The following is a 16,327-nucleotide window of genomic DNA, read 5'->3' as shown; positions in this document are numbered from 1 at the left end:
GGGAGTGTGTGTTCAGGGGAGTGTGTGTTCAGGGGGAGTGTGTGTTCATTGGGAGTGGTGGAGGTAATTTAATTGGCTCTGACAGTCAGAGCATCATCTCCTCAGTGCTGGAGGCAGCTTGTCTTCACTAGATAGATTATTAGTCTAGATATTATATATCTCCGCCCTGTACGACCAGGAACGGTTCATAGCTATAATTCAGTCTACTTTAAAACAGCTGGTTTTCTGAGCAATCTTTCTAATTATTAGAACATGTAAACAGCTTAATCAGCGTTCCAGTGGTGTATTTGATCTGCACATGTACCAGCACCGGGTAGCGCAAGCTTCCCTCTTATCCATGAGAGAAGTGAGTTCAGAAAACTTAAAGTATGCATCTTATAAATAGTTTTCAAATACACACTTTATATGTCAAAACTCAGAATCAAATAGTCTTCGCAAAAATAATGGAGTTTGCCCTGAAAAAGTTTTGCACTTAAATACAAATCACAATTTTGAGCCGGCTGTCATCTTATGAGCTTATTAGAGTATTATTTTAATATTAGCTCATCTAGCTTAAATAGATTATGTTTTCAGGGTATTAGCTGTCTTTCTAACACTGTCTCTGTCTGTCTTCCATCTCTCGCAGGGTGATTACGACCAGCAGTCACGGGACGGGAGTCCCCAGGTCCCAGGGTCTGACACGTACCCCCGCGGGCCCCTCAAACTACCTCAGAGTCACAACAAGCCCTCTGGCTACCCCCCCGGACACCTCCAGTACCCCGCTGTGTTCCACCACTACAAACCCTCCCCCTACCACCACCCACCCTCACAGCCCAGCCCGCCATACACCCCACAGGTGGGTCTACCGTGTGCGTACGTGCGTGTGTGCGTGCATGTGATTGTGCATATTTGCATGCGTATGTGTGTCCTAAGATAGGATTATATCTTGTTTATGACCTAAAAATATTATGATCTACAATTACGTATGACTCTCAGAGAAACAGGTGTAACTGCAAAGATCACCACCGACAGTGCAGTAGAGTCATTAACCGGATCTCTCCTCCCTCCCTCCTACAGGGGGCATATTCCCAGCCATCGTCCCTCTACATTCCCCTGGGGGCCTACCCCCCTCCTTCCTGGGGCTCCAGTTCAGACGCCCAGCCCTCCAGGGTCTCCCACGAACAGTTCAGGGCCGCCCTGCAGCTCGTCGTCAACCCAGGTAATTACAGAGAAGCCTAAGAAAGAAACACAAGTACAACCCAAATCAGTTAAAATATACAGTAAGTTCTTCTGCTAGTTTGTAGATAATGAACAGAAGCTTCATAGATATCTTTCTGGGGGCAGCAAACATTGATCAGCCTCTGATCCATCTTTGACCCCAGGTGACCCCAGGGAGTACTTGGACAGTTTCATAAAAATTGGCGAGGGCTCGACGGGCATCGTGTGCATTGCCAGCGAGAAGCACAGTGGCAAGCAGGTGGCCGTCAAGAAGATGGACTTGAGGAAACAGCAGAGGAGAGAACTGCTCTTCAACGAGGTGAGAAGTCAAGGGTTAGGGGTTAGGGGTCATGGGTTTGTCTCCGTGGAGACCAAACCATTTTGGTACTGTATTTTTTTTACTATAATAGACTGAAAGATTTAGGTAAGATAGTGTACAATTAATTAGTCAACATTTCAATTAGACGTGCCAGAGTAAAACTATAAAGGTAGTTTTTAGCCCCCAGATTAGGCTACCTCACAGAAGAGGCTTTTCTGGACCTCAGATGTGTTGATTAGAGCAGTGTGTTAGTGAACCTGATTTAGATGTTGCCAAGGCAACAAGCTGACATTATTTTGGGTTTGGAAAGGAGTGTGCCAAGCCTTTTAGCTCTACTCTACTGTACCATTGCTGCCTGCTATGTAGCAACACTATGGAGCTGTTACTACTCAGTAGTCAGACACAGTATTTTTGTTATGAAGCCAGTGAGGGACTTTGTTTGAATGAAGTGGGTTGAATGACTTACAGTATGTTGACAAGTTGTTGACATCGAACCAAAACATGAAGTATCTTGTCCTTACACATTTACGCACCCCACATCAATGATAGTAAAAGTGTGTGTGTGTGTGTGTGTGTGTGTGTGTGTGTGTGTGTGTGTGTGTGTGTGTATTTTGAAGCTTGATGTTATCCTTTTAGCACCCCAATCTAATAATCCCTTTTCATTAAGCTTCTAAAAAGATTGCAGAGCCATTTATTTATTTCATTTGTGACATAGACTACCTGCTATTCTATAAAATAACTCTTCAGTGAATTTCATCTTTCATTTCATCATATATTGCAGACATTGACATTTAAATTCAACCTAGATCTGATGTTAGGAGTAAAATTTAACCAATAAAAAATACATATACATTTTTAAGTAAAGAATATGCTTACAAATACCCCCAAATAAGATGCCATTATTTACAGTACTATCCTCATTTATTAAAATGTAATCTTCGATCCAATGTTTTGGAGTAGCTTATTGCAAAAATAACTTTGATCTGTGTCCAATACTTATGGAGGGCACTGTAGCCTACATCAGGAGAATAATTTTGCTTGCAAGCTTCATCAGTGGCCAGTTACCAATCCATCAATAGATGGGAAGATAACTTGGTAAAACTGAACATGAAGGCTAGGCAAACTGGGGTTTTGTTAGCTAGTTAGCTTAGCAGCCCACTACCTATCTTTCTTCAATTTCGTTCTAACATGCATGGCTGTATTTTCATTAACTTTGTCAATGCCTATTGTTTCCAGAAATGATATACGTTGTTATTTCTTAACACTGTAATATAATGTCACCATCTGATAGTTAGCTACAAATGTAGGATGAAAACCTATGCTAGCTAGTTATGTTAGCTAAACACCTGTATGGGGGAATGAAACTTGCCTTTTTAACTGTAAAATATTGGTGTGATGTAGACATAAAGAATAGACTTAACTTCAGGTAGATGTTTTTAGTTTTCTTCTAGGACAACAGGCAGGCGATCTACACCAGTGTGAAACTAGTAGGTTTGAGCTAGCTTATCAGAGCTGCTCCTAGGTAAAATGGCGGACCATTTGCGACGCAATTCGAGCTAAAATTCCTGTCTACTTGAGGATAACATCTTCACTGGTATGGACACCATTAATTGTCCAAACTGTTTTAGTATTTGAATGTTGTATGTTTCACTGTTCTACCCAGGCACAGTTACATTGCATGATTCATAGTCATGTCCACTCAGTAAAAAGATCTGCCAATCACACCCTATTCTGGAGGGTTGGTGGCCGACATTTTCAATTGATTGGCCACACCTGTTGTTGATTGTTTGGTACTCAGGTAGAGGGAGGCTGTGTAGAGCAGGTAGCCATGCGGTCTGATTCCTTGAAAGGTTTTTTATTGCATTTTAAAACCTTTTATTATTGTCTACTTTTAGCACACTTTTTACCCCTGTTAAAAAATATATAATATTTACCTCTTAAATAAATATCCTTATTTTTTGGGAAACTTCTGGTGCACAGCTAGGTCCGTTTTGTCACTATTGATATATTGGCTGCCTATGATGTAACCTGTGTTTGTTGTTTTGTTTCTAGGTGGTGATCATGAGGGACTATCACCATGAGAACGTGGTTGACATGTACAACAGCTACCTGGTCGGAGACGAGCTCTGGGTTGTTATGGAGTTCCTGGAGGGCGGGGCCCTGACGGACATTGTCACTCACACGAGGTAACCAATGATCTGCCACTAAAGTCCATTTACCTCTCTCCCAATGACTACCCAAGCATTAGCTAACATGAGTCTTCAATTCACTGTCTGAAAAAATAGCATTTGAATCGTTGTCCCACTAATTCATCTCGGGAAGTGAATAACCAAAGCAGATCCACAACAACATTCCTCAACAACCCCCATCAGATCTGGTTTCATGGGTTTTAGTTATTCATCTCAAACTTTTATGTCCCTCTCTCCTCTGTTGTTTTATTGTCTTCTTCTCAACGCCTCGTCGTTTCGATTAGCACACGGTGTGTCCTTGGTATTTTAATTATAGTCATTTGTATGGCGTGTTTCAGGGCGTGTTTCAGGGCGTCAGCATTGTGTGGTGTGTTTCAGGGCGTGTTTCAGGGCGTCAGCATTGTGTGGTGTGTTTCAGGGCGTGTTTCAGGGCGTGTGTCAGGGCGTGTGTCAGGGGGTGTGTCAGGGGGTGTTTCAGGGCGTGTTTCAGGGTGTGTGTCAGGGCGTGTGTCAGGGCGTGTGTCAGGGCGTGTTTCAGGGCGTGTGTCAGGGCGTGTGTCAGGGCGTGTGTCAGGGAGTGTTTCAGGCCGTGTGTCAGGGCGTGTGTCAGGGCGTGTTTCAGGGCGTGTTTCAGGGCGTGTGTCAGGGCGTGTTTCAGGGCGTGTTTCAGGGCGTGTGTCAGGGCGTGTTTCAGGGCGTGTGTCAGGGCGTGTGTCAGAGCGTGTGTCAGGGCTTGTGTCAGGGCGTGTGTCAGGGCGTGTGTCAGGGTGTGTTTCAGGGCGTGTTTCAGGGTGTGTGTCAGGGCGTGTGTCAGGGCGTGTTTCAGGGCGTGTGTCAGGGCGTGTGTCAGGGCGTGTTTCAGGGCGTGTTTCAGGGCGTGTGTCAGGGCGTGTTTCAGGGCGTGTGTCAGGGCGTGTGTCAGGGCGTGTGTCAGGGCGTGTTTCAGGGCGTGTGTCAGGGCGTGTGTCAGGGCGTGTTTCAGGGCGTGTGTCAGGGCGTGTTTCAGGGCGTGTGTCAGGGCGTGTGTCAGGGCGTGTTTCAGGGCGTGTGTCAGGGCGTGTGTCAGGGCGTGTGTCAGGGAGTGTGTCAGGGCGTGTGTCAGGGCGTGTGTCAGGGAGTGTGTCAGGGCGTGTGTCAGGGCGTGTGTCAGGGCGTGTGTCAGTATTATGTGGCGCCGTGTTGGGTGATAATAACATGGTTGCGTCAGTGGCGTCCCTGTTGGCGTGAAGTCATGAGATGTAGAGAAAAGTCCACACTTTTGCAATCTGAATATATTCAATATGTACAAATCCTCATATATTATTTAACCAGAGGGGGATTAGTAATTAAACATCGTAGTTCATGTATAATAACAACGATGTAGCCTACTGTTTATGACACTACTTTAAAGAGCCACATTCATTTGTGTCATTAAAATAATGCATATCCATCAGCGGCCTGTCAGCAACAGGTTTCAGTTATATAATTCACGTGTTGGCTCAGGTGAATTATACCAATCTATTTCAGTCAGGTCTTTTGTTGCCTAAATTACTGTTCAATGTGGAGAGCTGAATAGAACACACGCGCACACACACACACACACACACACACACACACACACACACACACACACACACACACACACACACACACACACACACACACACACACACACACACACACACACACACACACACACACACACACACACTGCAGGTGAGTACACCCCCCCCCCCTGAATTTTCTCTCTCTCTCTTTCATTCTCTCTCTCTCTCTCTCTCCCTCCCCACCGCTCCCCCTTGGTGTCTGCCAACACACACAGTGTACCAGTTCCAGATTGGCCTCTCTTTATGTGTCGTGTTCATGTTCCTCAGCCATTTCAATCAGCTACAAATTTAAATGATCCTCAGGAGGCTGTATAGTGGCTGGCCTGTACTTTACACAGACTCAGCTGATGGAACTATAGGATGTGTGTGTGTGTGTGTGGGTATGCGTGTGATGCCCTTGGCATCTTTCACAGCCTCATTAAACAAAACACTTTATTTTTTATTCTCTGTTTGAAATCAGTTACTATCGTGGTAATAATTTGTTTTGGGCGTGGGTCTGTGTGTGTTTGTGTGTCTGTGTGTGTTTGTGTGTCTGTGTGTCTGTGTGTCTGTGTGTGTTTGTGTGTCTGTGTGTGTTTGTGTGTCTGTGTGTGTTTGTGTGTATGTTTGTGGATGTGTTTGTGTGTGTGGATGTGTTTGTGTGTATATGTGTGTTTGTGGATATGTTTGTGTGTATATGTGTGTTTGTGGATGTGTTTGTGTGTATGTGTGTGTTTGTGGATGTGTTTGTGTGTATATGTGTGTTTGTGGATGTGTTTGTGTGTATTTGTGTGTTTGTGTATGTGTTTGTGTGTATGTGTGTGTGGGTGTTTGTGTGTATGTGTTTGTGTGTATGTGTTTGTGTGTATGTGTGTGTGGGTGTATGTGTATGTGGGTGTATGTGTGTGTGGGTGAATGGGTGTATGTGTGTGTGGGTGTATGTGTGTGTGGGTGTATGTGTGTATGTGTGTGTGGGTGTATGTGTGTATGTGTGTATGTGTGTATGTGTGTGTGGGTGTATGGGTGTATGTGTGTGTGGGTGTATGTGTATGTGGGTGTATGTGTGTGTGGGTGTATGTGTGTATGTGGGTGTGGGTGTATGTGTATGTGGGTGTATGGGTGTATGTGTGTGTGGGTGTATGTGTATGTGTGTGTGGGTGTATGTGTGTGTGGGTGTATGTGTGTGGGTGTATGTGTGTGTGGGTGTATGTGTGTATGTGTGTGTGGGTGTATGTGTGTCAGGGCGTGTGTCAGGGTGTGTTTCAGGGCGTGTTTCAGGGCGTGTGTCAGGGCGTGTTTCAGGGCGTGTGTCAGGGCGTGTTTCAGGGCGTGTGTCAAGGCGTGTTTCAGGGTGTGTGTCAGGGCGTGTTTCAGGGCGTGTTTCAGGGTGTGTGTCAGGGCGTGTTTCAGGGTGTGTGTCAGGGTGTGTTTCAGGGCGTGTGTCAGGGCGTGTGTCAGGGCGTGTTTCAGGGTGTGTGTCAGGGCGTGTGTCAGGGCGTGTTTCAGGGTGTGTGTCAGGGCGTGTGTCAGGGCGTGTTTCAGGGCGTGTGTCAGGGCGTGTGTCAGGGCGTGTGTCAGGGCGTGTCAGGGCGTGTGTCAGGGAGTGTGTCAGGGTGTGTGTCAGGGCGTGTGTCAGGGAGTGTGTCAGGGCGTGTGTCAGGGAGTGTGTCAGGGCGTGTGTCAGGGCGTGTGTCAGGGCGTGTGTCAGGGCGTGTGTCAGGACGTGTGTCAGGGCATGTGTCAGGGCGTGTGTCAGTATTATGTGGCGCCGTGTTGGGTGATAATAACATGGTTGCGTCAGTGGCATCCCTGTTGGCGTGAAGTCATGAGATGTAGAGAAAAGTCCACACTTTTGCAATCTGAATATATTCAATATGTACAAATCCTCATATATTATTTAACCAGAGGGGGATTAGTAATTAAACATCGTAGTTCATGTATAATAACAAGGATGTAGCCTACTGTTTATGACACTACTTCAAAGAGCCACATTCATTTGTGTCATAAAAATAATGCATATCCATCAGCGGCCTGTCAGCAACAGGTTTCAGTTATATAATTCACGTGTTGGCTCAGGTGAATTATACCAATCTATTTCAGTCAGGTCTTTTGTTGCCTAAATTACTGTTCAATGTGGAGAGCTGAATAGAACACACGCGCACACACACACACACACACACACACACACACACACACACACACACACACACACACACACACACACACACACACACACACACACACACACACACACACTGCAGGTGAGTACACCCCCCCCCCCCTGAATTTTCTCTCTCTCTCTTTCATTCTCTCTCTCTCTCTCTCTCCCTCCCCACCGCTCCCCCTTGGTGTCTGCCAACACACACAGTGTACCAGTTCCAGATTGGCCTCTCTTTATGTGTCGTGTTCATGTTCCTCAGCCATTTCAATCAGCTACAAATTTAAATGATCCTCAGGAGGCTGTATAGTGGCTGGCCTGTACTTTACACAGACTCAGCTGATGGAACTATAGGATGTGTGTGTGTGTGTGTGGGTATGCGTGTGATGCCCTTGGCATCTTTCACAGCCTCATTAAACAAAACACTTTATTTTTTATTCTCTGTTTGAAATCAGTTACTATCGTGGTAATAATTTGTTTTGGGCGTGGGTCTGTGTGTGTTTGTGTGTGTTTGTGTGTCTGTGTGTCTGTGTGTCTGTGTGTCTGTGTGTGTTTGTGTGTCTGTGTGTGTGTGTGTGTGTGTGTGTGTGTGTGTGTGTGTGTGTGTGTGTGTGTGTGTGTGTGTGTGTGTGTGTGTGTGTGTGTGTGTGTGTGTGTGTGTGTGTGTTCTATTCAGCTCTCCACATTGAACAGTAATTTAGACAACAAAAGACCTGACTGAAATAGATTGGTATAACATCCATTCCCTAAAGCCTCATTTATCTATTGTAATTCTCAATACATATATGTGCGACATTAAAACCTGGTGCGATCTACCATGGGAGGGGTGTCTTTGTGTGCGCGTGTGTTGAGAGTTGTTCCTTGTTGTAAGCAAATGGCAAGATAATTGATTATTGTGGAGTGAGACAGGATAGTGAAGACAGTGCTGGAGGAGATGCAGGTGTCTCTGTGTGTGTGTGTGGTGTGTGTGTGTGTGTGTGTGTGTGTGTGTGTGTGTGTGTGTGTGTGTGTGTGTGTGATGGGGGAGGTTCTCACCAGCTGGAGCTTCATGTTAATGTTCTGTGGAGTTCAGCCAGATGTATAGTTTACCCCCCAGCCCATATGGGACCACACATACACACACACACACACACACACACACACACACACACACACACACACACACACACACACACACACACACACACACACACACACACACACACACACACACACACACACACACCCCCCCGAAAACACTACATGGTTATCGGCATGAATTTCAAGCTCCTACGATGTTCCAATCTTCCTAGTATAATTGTATTTTTCATAGGAACGTTAAGGAGAAACACAATTGCAATAGTGTGTGTGTCGTCTCCTACCGCCATCCTAACCCGTGTGTGTGTCGTCTCCTACCGCCATCCTAACCTGTGTGTGTCGTCTCCTACCGCCATCCTAACCTGTGTGTGTGTGTGTGTGTGTGTGTCGTCTCCTACCGCCATCCTAACCCGTGTGTGTGTGTCGTCTCCTACCGCCATCCTAACCTGTGTGTGTGTGTGTGTGTGTGTCGTCTCCTACCGCCATCCTAACCCGTGTGTGGGTGTGTGAGTCGTCTCTGTCGTGTCTTTGGTGAAGACATGTTTATCAAATAACTCCCTGTAATTATTATTAAGCGATTAAACTGATTAATCGTTTAACTGTAATTAACTAGGAGATCGGGGCACCAAGGAAAATATTCAGATTACAAAGTTATAATTTTCCTAATATAACTTTCCTATATTATAACATTATATATTATATTATATTATAGTATCTGACCGATTATCTTCTGGTTTAAATGGTGTATTCTTTACCTCGTCAGTCTCATTCCAAATGTCGTAAATTGTTGTTATCTGCACGAACCCAGTCTTCACTAAGTCATCCATACATCAATTGTCTTAAAATCATTTATTTACTAAACTAAGTAATTCACAGAAAGCATACAAAACAGTAGGTATCGTTACAAAGAAATGGTGGAGGAATGTGCTCTAGTGGGCTAAACCGGCATGGCGGCTTGTTAAACGAACAACAGGGTTGGGGGCAGTGGAGAAGGCACAACAGAGTTGATAAATATTAACAATTGATATGCTAAGCCTTTGCACATGAACGCTCACTCATTCGGGAACAATTGCAATCAATATATATTTACGCTCAGTGTGTCGTCGGGATCCTTGTTGGAGAGTTTGGTTCTGTTGGAGAGTTTTTGTCTGCGTTCTCTCTCTCTCTCGGTTAGAATGGATCTTTCAAAGCGATTATTCGTTCATGTCGTTATAGAATGGATGTTTTGTCGGTCTTCGCGTTCAATGATACCGAATTTCTAGCTGCAGACTAGTAATTAATATCAAAGACTTGTTATTATTCTGTCGGTATCGATAGTCTAAAAGTTTAACCACATGGTATGGTTAAACTTCAGTAGAGGAATGCATGGTCAAACCTATTGGCCAACTCGTAATGGAGTGGAGGCCTGGTCTAAAGAAAGTCATTCTGGGTGTGGGTTTTATACTGAACATAGAAAAGCTGTCACATGACGCCTTGTCCTGTCTGTGTCCCTGGGGGCGTGCTGATGACTGAGTTATGCTATGGACAGAAATACAATTCTCTCACATTAACATCAGTACATAGCATCTCAACATATTCCAAATAGCTTTAATCTTATTAAATCATTTTATACAACCATTAGATGTAAGTCTCATCGCTGAGGCTAGTATATAAACCTTAGTATGGTAATATGGCCATATTGTCTCTAATGAGCCTCACAAAATTGTACCAAGCGGACCAGTTCGTAGCTGGATTCTTCACCTATCTTTTATACCTTCTCCAGAACATAAATGTCGTTCGTTTCTCCAATTCTGTGAGGTGGAAGAATCCTTTGTTCTCTCCATGAAAACACTCTGTCTCTTTATACTGTGGCCTGTTAGGCAGGACATTCCCTTTGGAATTTACGACCGCCTTCACACAGCCTTGTGTCAGAAGTATAGAGGTCGGGGGATGGTGCATAGAAAACCAAGAGGGCAACGTCATGACATCTCCTACCGCCATCCTAACCCGTGTGTGTGTGTGTGTGTGTCGTCTCCTACCGCCATCCTAACCCGTGTGTGTGTGTGTGTCGTCTCCTACCGCCATCCCAACCTGTGTATGTGTCATCTCCTACCGCCATCCTAACCTGTGTGTGTGTGTGTGTGTGTGTGTCGTCTCCTACCGCCATCCTAACCCGTGTGTGTGTGTGTCGTCTCCTACCGCCATCCTAACCCGTGTGTGTGTGTGTGTGTCGTCTCCTACCACCATCCTAACCAGTGTGTGTGTGTGTCGTCTCCTACCGCCGTCCCAACCCATGTGTGTCGTCTCCTACCGCCATCCTAACCCGTGTGTGTGTCGTCTCCTACCGCCATCCTAACCCGTGTGTGTGTCGTCTCCTACCACCATCCTAACCCGTGTGTGTGTCGTCTCCTACCGCCATCCTAACCCGTGTGTGTGTCGTCTCCTACCACCATCCTAACCCGTGTGTGTGTCGTCTCCTACCGCCATCCCAACCCATGTGTGTCGTCTCCTACCGCCATCCTAACCCGTGTGTGTGTCGTCTCCTACCGCCATCCTAACCCGTGTGTGTGTGTCATCTCCTACCGCCATCCTAACCCGTGTGTGTGTCGTCTCCTACCGCCATCCCAACCCGTGTGTGTGTCGTCTTCTACCGCCATCCTAACCCGTGTGTGTGTCGTCTTCTACCGCCATCCTAACCCGTGTGTGTGTCGTCTCCTACCGCCATCCTAACCCGTGTGTGTGTGTGTGTGTCATCTCCTACCGCCATCCTAACCCGTGTGTGTGTCGTCTTCTACCGCCATCCTAACCCGTGTGTGTGTCGTCTCCTACCGCCATCCTAACCCGTGTGTGTGTCGTCTCCTACCGCCATCCTAACCTGTGTGTGTGTGTGTCGTCTTCTACCGCCATCCTAACCCGTGTGTGTGTGTGTGTCGTCTCCTACCGCCATCCTAACCTGTGTGTGTGTGTGTGTGTGTCGTCTCCTACCGCCATCCTAACCCGTGTGTGTGTGTGTGTGTGTCGTCTCCGACTGCCATCCTAACCCGTGTGTGTGTGTGTTTCAGGATGAATGAGGAGCAGATAGCCACAGTGTGTGTGTTGGTGTTGAGGGCTCTATCGTACCTCCACATACAGGGAGTCATCCACAGAGACATCAAGAGTGATTCTATCCTCCTGACCAGCGATGGACGGGTAAGACCACATGGATTCTGGACTAACTTATTTAATCATGTACATAACTAACTGGCCTTGTATCATTGTAGGACTCCAGATGTTGGCTTCAGTGGTGGGTTGTGCCCACTACCTATTGTGATACAACTAAAGCCTGTATTGTGGTTAGAAACATGGGTTTATCCATGCATAGTAGTGTAACCATGACAACCAGTAACTGACATGATGTCAAATGACACAATGTGGCATGAAAACACTGCCCTACACCCTCACACTGACCTCTGTGTTACAGTACATGGCTACCTATTTCTGGGCTACTGCCAGTGATGCAGTACAGTACGATCTCCTCAAGTGCCTCTGACTGCAGGACTGGAGAGAGAGGAGAAACAATTCATAATCAATTAGCACCCAGTACCTATTAATTAAAGCCTGCCTTATGCCTCTTAACGAGCTGCTGGGACGTGATGGATGGTTGGCTAATTAAGGGATAATAGAAGCAGGATTAGAGTGGTTTATATGAAACCTCTTCAACCCAAGTTTTCCTTACAATTATTCCATGGACAGAAGTTAAATATTACAACATTTAGAAAATAAAGTTAATATTCATACCCAAATATTTTTTCCGATAAAAAGGAAGCACACATCCAAAATGTCAAATCAATGAAGATAAAAATCTATCATTTATATGTCCCCATGTACAAAAGTGTTCAGAAAATTCCCATAGATAACACAGATGATCAACCAAATATGTTCTGTTCCCACAGATCAAGCTGTCAGACTTTGGCTTCTGTGCCCAAGTGTCCAAAGAGGTGCCCAAGAGGAAGTCTCTGGTGGGCACGCCCTACTGGATGGCACCAGAGGTCATCTCACGGTTACCCTACGGCACGGAGGTAAGGACACACATTGACAAATATCACATTAAAACGTTTATTGTTGTATATAATAATAGCATTCACGCTGATGCTAGGTGGATATCTGGTCGTTGGGCATCATGGTGATAGAGATGATCGATGGGGAACCCCCGTACTTTAACGAACCCCCTCTACAGGCTATGAGGAGGATACGAGACAACCTGCCCCCACGGATAAAGGAGTCACACAAGGTCAGCAGGGATAATCTATTTCAGGACTGAATTGGCACATTACAGAAATGTGGATTCATGTCAGTTATCCCCAAGTCAAATAATGAATCATGTGTTCCCTCTCTCTGCCAGGTATCGTCGGTGCTGAGGGCCTTCCTGGACCTGATGTTGGTTAGAGAGCCGTCTCAGCGAGCCACAGCCCAGGAGCTGCTCCAGCACCCCTTCCTCAAGCTGTCGGGTCCCCCATCCTGCATCGTCCCCCTAATGAGGCACTACCGCCACCGCTGACCTGACCTCCCGCCACCAGGGCGGCGCTCCACACCTTGCCAAACAAACACACACCTGACCTGAGAGACTACGCCACTAAAACAAACGCTCACACCTGTAACCGTGCAGTAGTTTAGCTTGAGGAATTGTTTACAAAGAAAAGATTAAAGAAAAATGTGATATCCTCTATTTTGAGAAACACTATATAAAGTTCAACACTGGAGTATAGGGAAATATACTGTAGGAGTCTCAGTCTTCTGTGGCCGACTTGCTGCCTGTCCTGGCGCCAAATGCAAACGAGAGTAGCCTCTTGGTTTGAACTCTTTGGATTCTCTAGGCTGTTAGACCAGTAGAGATTTGTAGGGTGGGCGGTCCTGGTGCAGTTTCCTCTCTTCTTGTCTGTAGGGTTATACTGTAGTGACCATTGACTAGAGCGTAGATGGTGTGAGGTGATTGGCTGAGACTGCCTGGCTGGCCACCATGTTGAGGGACCCATGAGACATGCCAACTGCCACGGATATGAGCAGTCGATCTCAGAACGATCAGGAAGCAGCGTTTGGTACTGACGAGCATTTGGTGATGTCATAGTGGGAGCGGTATGGTTGTGTCTTAGTCTGACTGGAAGACAGGCTGTTCTCCTATTGGTGGAATAAAACATCGCACTCTTCACTTCTCTCACACTAATAGTGAAAATGTATTTTAGATCAAGTTTTTCTGTACAGTTTTGATAATTTGCAGTATTTTATTGTGTCGTAACTATTGGGATAGGGGCAGTATTACATATAAATCAGAGTTTCTGCGAAGATCTTTCTTACTGTTTATAATAATAATACATTTTTGATTAAGAATTTAAGAGATATCCCAAATAAACCAACTCTTAACTGTTACAAAAATAAACCTGAATATATTTATTATCCCACATTTGTAGAGAGAATCTCCATTGAGTTTGTAAAAATGCGTAATGCCAGAATGTTGTATGCTGTTTTAAAGTTTGTATTTATTTTTTTGAATTGAAGGTTTATTTTTTTGGTAGTGTGGCCTTTCTTTCTTTTTGATTTACATTTATAAATATCAACAGCCAGACAGACAGTGATATTGGTTATATCATACAAGCAATACCCCAAACGTATCTATCATCACCAATGTATTAATCTTTTGACAATGTAATTTAACACAAATCACACGTAGCACTGTTTGAGAGGATTGGCAGGAAGAGTTTATTTGAAACAGAGCCATTTTCTTTACCCATCATCACACTCCTATAAATTCAAAGGGCACTCATACAAGATTCCTACAGCAATATCTGAGCTTCTCAGTCTGACACACACACAGTGATAAACGGTCTTATTTTCCACTCACACAACTTGGCTCTAATCTGTTTCTTATCTTACCACGCACACACGCAGACACAAATACACACGCACGCACTCACACACACACACACACACACACACACACACACACACACACACACACACACACACACACACACACCACACACACACACACACACACACACACACACACACACACACACACACACACACACACACACACACACACACACACACACACACACACACACACACACACACACTGGGACAGTGCCGCAATCTGATTGTCAGTTCTGATTGGACCAATGAACAGTGTAACCCCATATCGTTTTTACCCATCATTCACTGTGATATGTAAATATGAACATGTGTGTGCTTGAGAGTGTGTGTGTTTGTGTGTGTGAGCTGGCTTGTCCTTGACTACTATCGGGGGACTTGAATGGGTACTACTATCCATGGTGTTGCTTGTACAGTGATATTGCATGTGTGTTATCAGTGAAACTGGTTTTGATTAAAAAAGCGAATCAAAAGATTGACAAGTGTAGCATGTTTTTCCACACTCTCACCTGTACAAACCCAGGGTCAATTTGAGGGCCTTTAAACACACAATCAGACGTTTACAGGGCAAATGAATTCAAATATACATTCCTGCATGTAGACGTATACAGTAGAATCAAGAATAGTTCAATTCATTTCAATTAATTCCACATTTAATCCCTATAATTCACAATTCTAAAGGTTTATATTTGAAGTGAAATATGGATGTTGGTGTGGGAGTATTGCCCTTCAGGCTTATTGCTTCATCTGTAACTGCACTACTGTCCACTGTCTTGTGGTTCTGAACGTCAGATCTCAAGGTTCCCAATTCATCGCTGTCCATGTTTGTCCCGCCCTGACCGTAGAGATCCTTATTATTCTCTATGTTTGGTTAGGTCAGGGTGTGACTCGGGTGGGGAAATCTATGTTTCCTGTTTCTTTGTTTTTGGGCCTAGTTTGGTTCCCAATCAGAGGCAGCTGTCTATCGTTGTCTCAGATTGGGAATCATACTTAGGCAGCCTGTTTTCCACCTGTGTTTGTGGGAGGTTGTTTTCTGTTTAGCACCTGAGCCTGACAGAACTGTGCGCTTTCGTTTTTTCACCGTTTGTTATTTTGTTTGAGTGTGTTGTGAAATAAATGTATCATGAACACTTACCACGCTGCGCCTTGGTTCACTTCTCTCTCTAACGACGAGTGTTACATACCTCCCACCAAAAACGGACCAAGCAGCGTGGCCAGGATAGTTGGACATGGGAGGAGATCCTGGACGGCAAAGGGCCCTGGACGCAGATTGGGGAATATCGCCATCCAAGGGAGGAGATAGAGGCAGCAAAGGAGGAACGGCGACGCTACGAGGAATTAGCACGGAAACAACGGAAGCCCGAGAGGCAGCTCCCCCCAAAAATGGGGGGGGGGGGGGGGGCTGGGCACACGGGGAGATTGGCGGAGTAAAGGTTGAGACCTGAGCCAACTCCCCGTGCTTACCGTGGGGAGCGTGTGACCAGTCAGGCACCGTGTTATGCGGTGATGCACACTGTATCTCCAGTGCGCATTCATAGCCCGGTGCGCTCTGTGCCTGCGCCCCGCATTTGCCATGCTAGGGTGGACATTCAGCCAGGACGGGTTGTGCCAGCCCTACGCTCCAGACCTCCAGTGCGCCTCCACGGCCCAGTATATCCTGTGCCAGCTCCGCGCACCCAGCCTCCAGTGCGTCTCTCCAGCCTGGTACGCCCTATGCCTGCTCCCCGCACCCGGCCTCCAGTGCGTCTCCCCAGTCCTGTGAAACCTGTTCCAGTTCCACGTACGAAGCCTCCAGTGATGATCCATGGCCCGGAGCCTGTAGTGATGATCCATGGCACGAAGTCTCCAGTGATAATCCATGGCCCGGATCCTCCAGTGATAATCCATAGCACGGAGCCTCCAGTGATGATCCATGGCCCGGAGCCTGTAGTGATGA

General features: G+C 45.9%; 1 protein-coding gene across 2 annotated transcripts in view; it reads left to right on the top strand.

Annotated features, from left to right (window-relative positions):
• Nucleotides 1-15,756, top strand: part of LOC106608064 (serine/threonine-protein kinase PAK 5) — a 63,556-nt gene extending 47,800 nt beyond the window's left edge. For both annotated transcript variants that reach the window (XM_014205744.3, XM_082976992.1), the window contains exons 3-10: nucleotides 626-835; nucleotides 1,057-1,198; nucleotides 1,362-1,516; nucleotides 3,569-3,702; nucleotides 11,547-11,673; nucleotides 12,417-12,542; nucleotides 12,620-12,754; nucleotides 12,866-15,756. In XM_014205744.3, coding sequence (XP_014061219.3) covers nucleotides 626-835; nucleotides 1,057-1,198; nucleotides 1,362-1,516; nucleotides 3,569-3,702; nucleotides 11,547-11,673; nucleotides 12,417-12,542; nucleotides 12,620-12,754; nucleotides 12,866-13,021 — 1,185 coding nt within the window. In that variant the 3' untranslated portion in view covers nucleotides 13,022-15,756. The remainder of the gene's footprint in view (nucleotides 1-625; nucleotides 836-1,056; nucleotides 1,199-1,361; nucleotides 1,517-3,568; nucleotides 3,703-11,546; nucleotides 11,674-12,416; nucleotides 12,543-12,619; nucleotides 12,755-12,865) is intronic.
• The last annotated feature ends 571 nt before the right edge of the window (nucleotides 15,757-16,327 follow it).

Source organism: Salmo salar, chromosome 06 (assembly GCF_965601325.2).
Source record: "Salmo salar chromosome 06, fSalSal1, whole genome shotgun sequence".
Taxonomy (NCBI): Eukaryota; Metazoa; Chordata; class Actinopteri; order Salmoniformes; family Salmonidae; genus Salmo; species Salmo salar.
The sequence above is the reverse complement of the archived record's forward strand: the minus strand, read 5'-3'. Positions and strand labels throughout refer to the sequence as shown.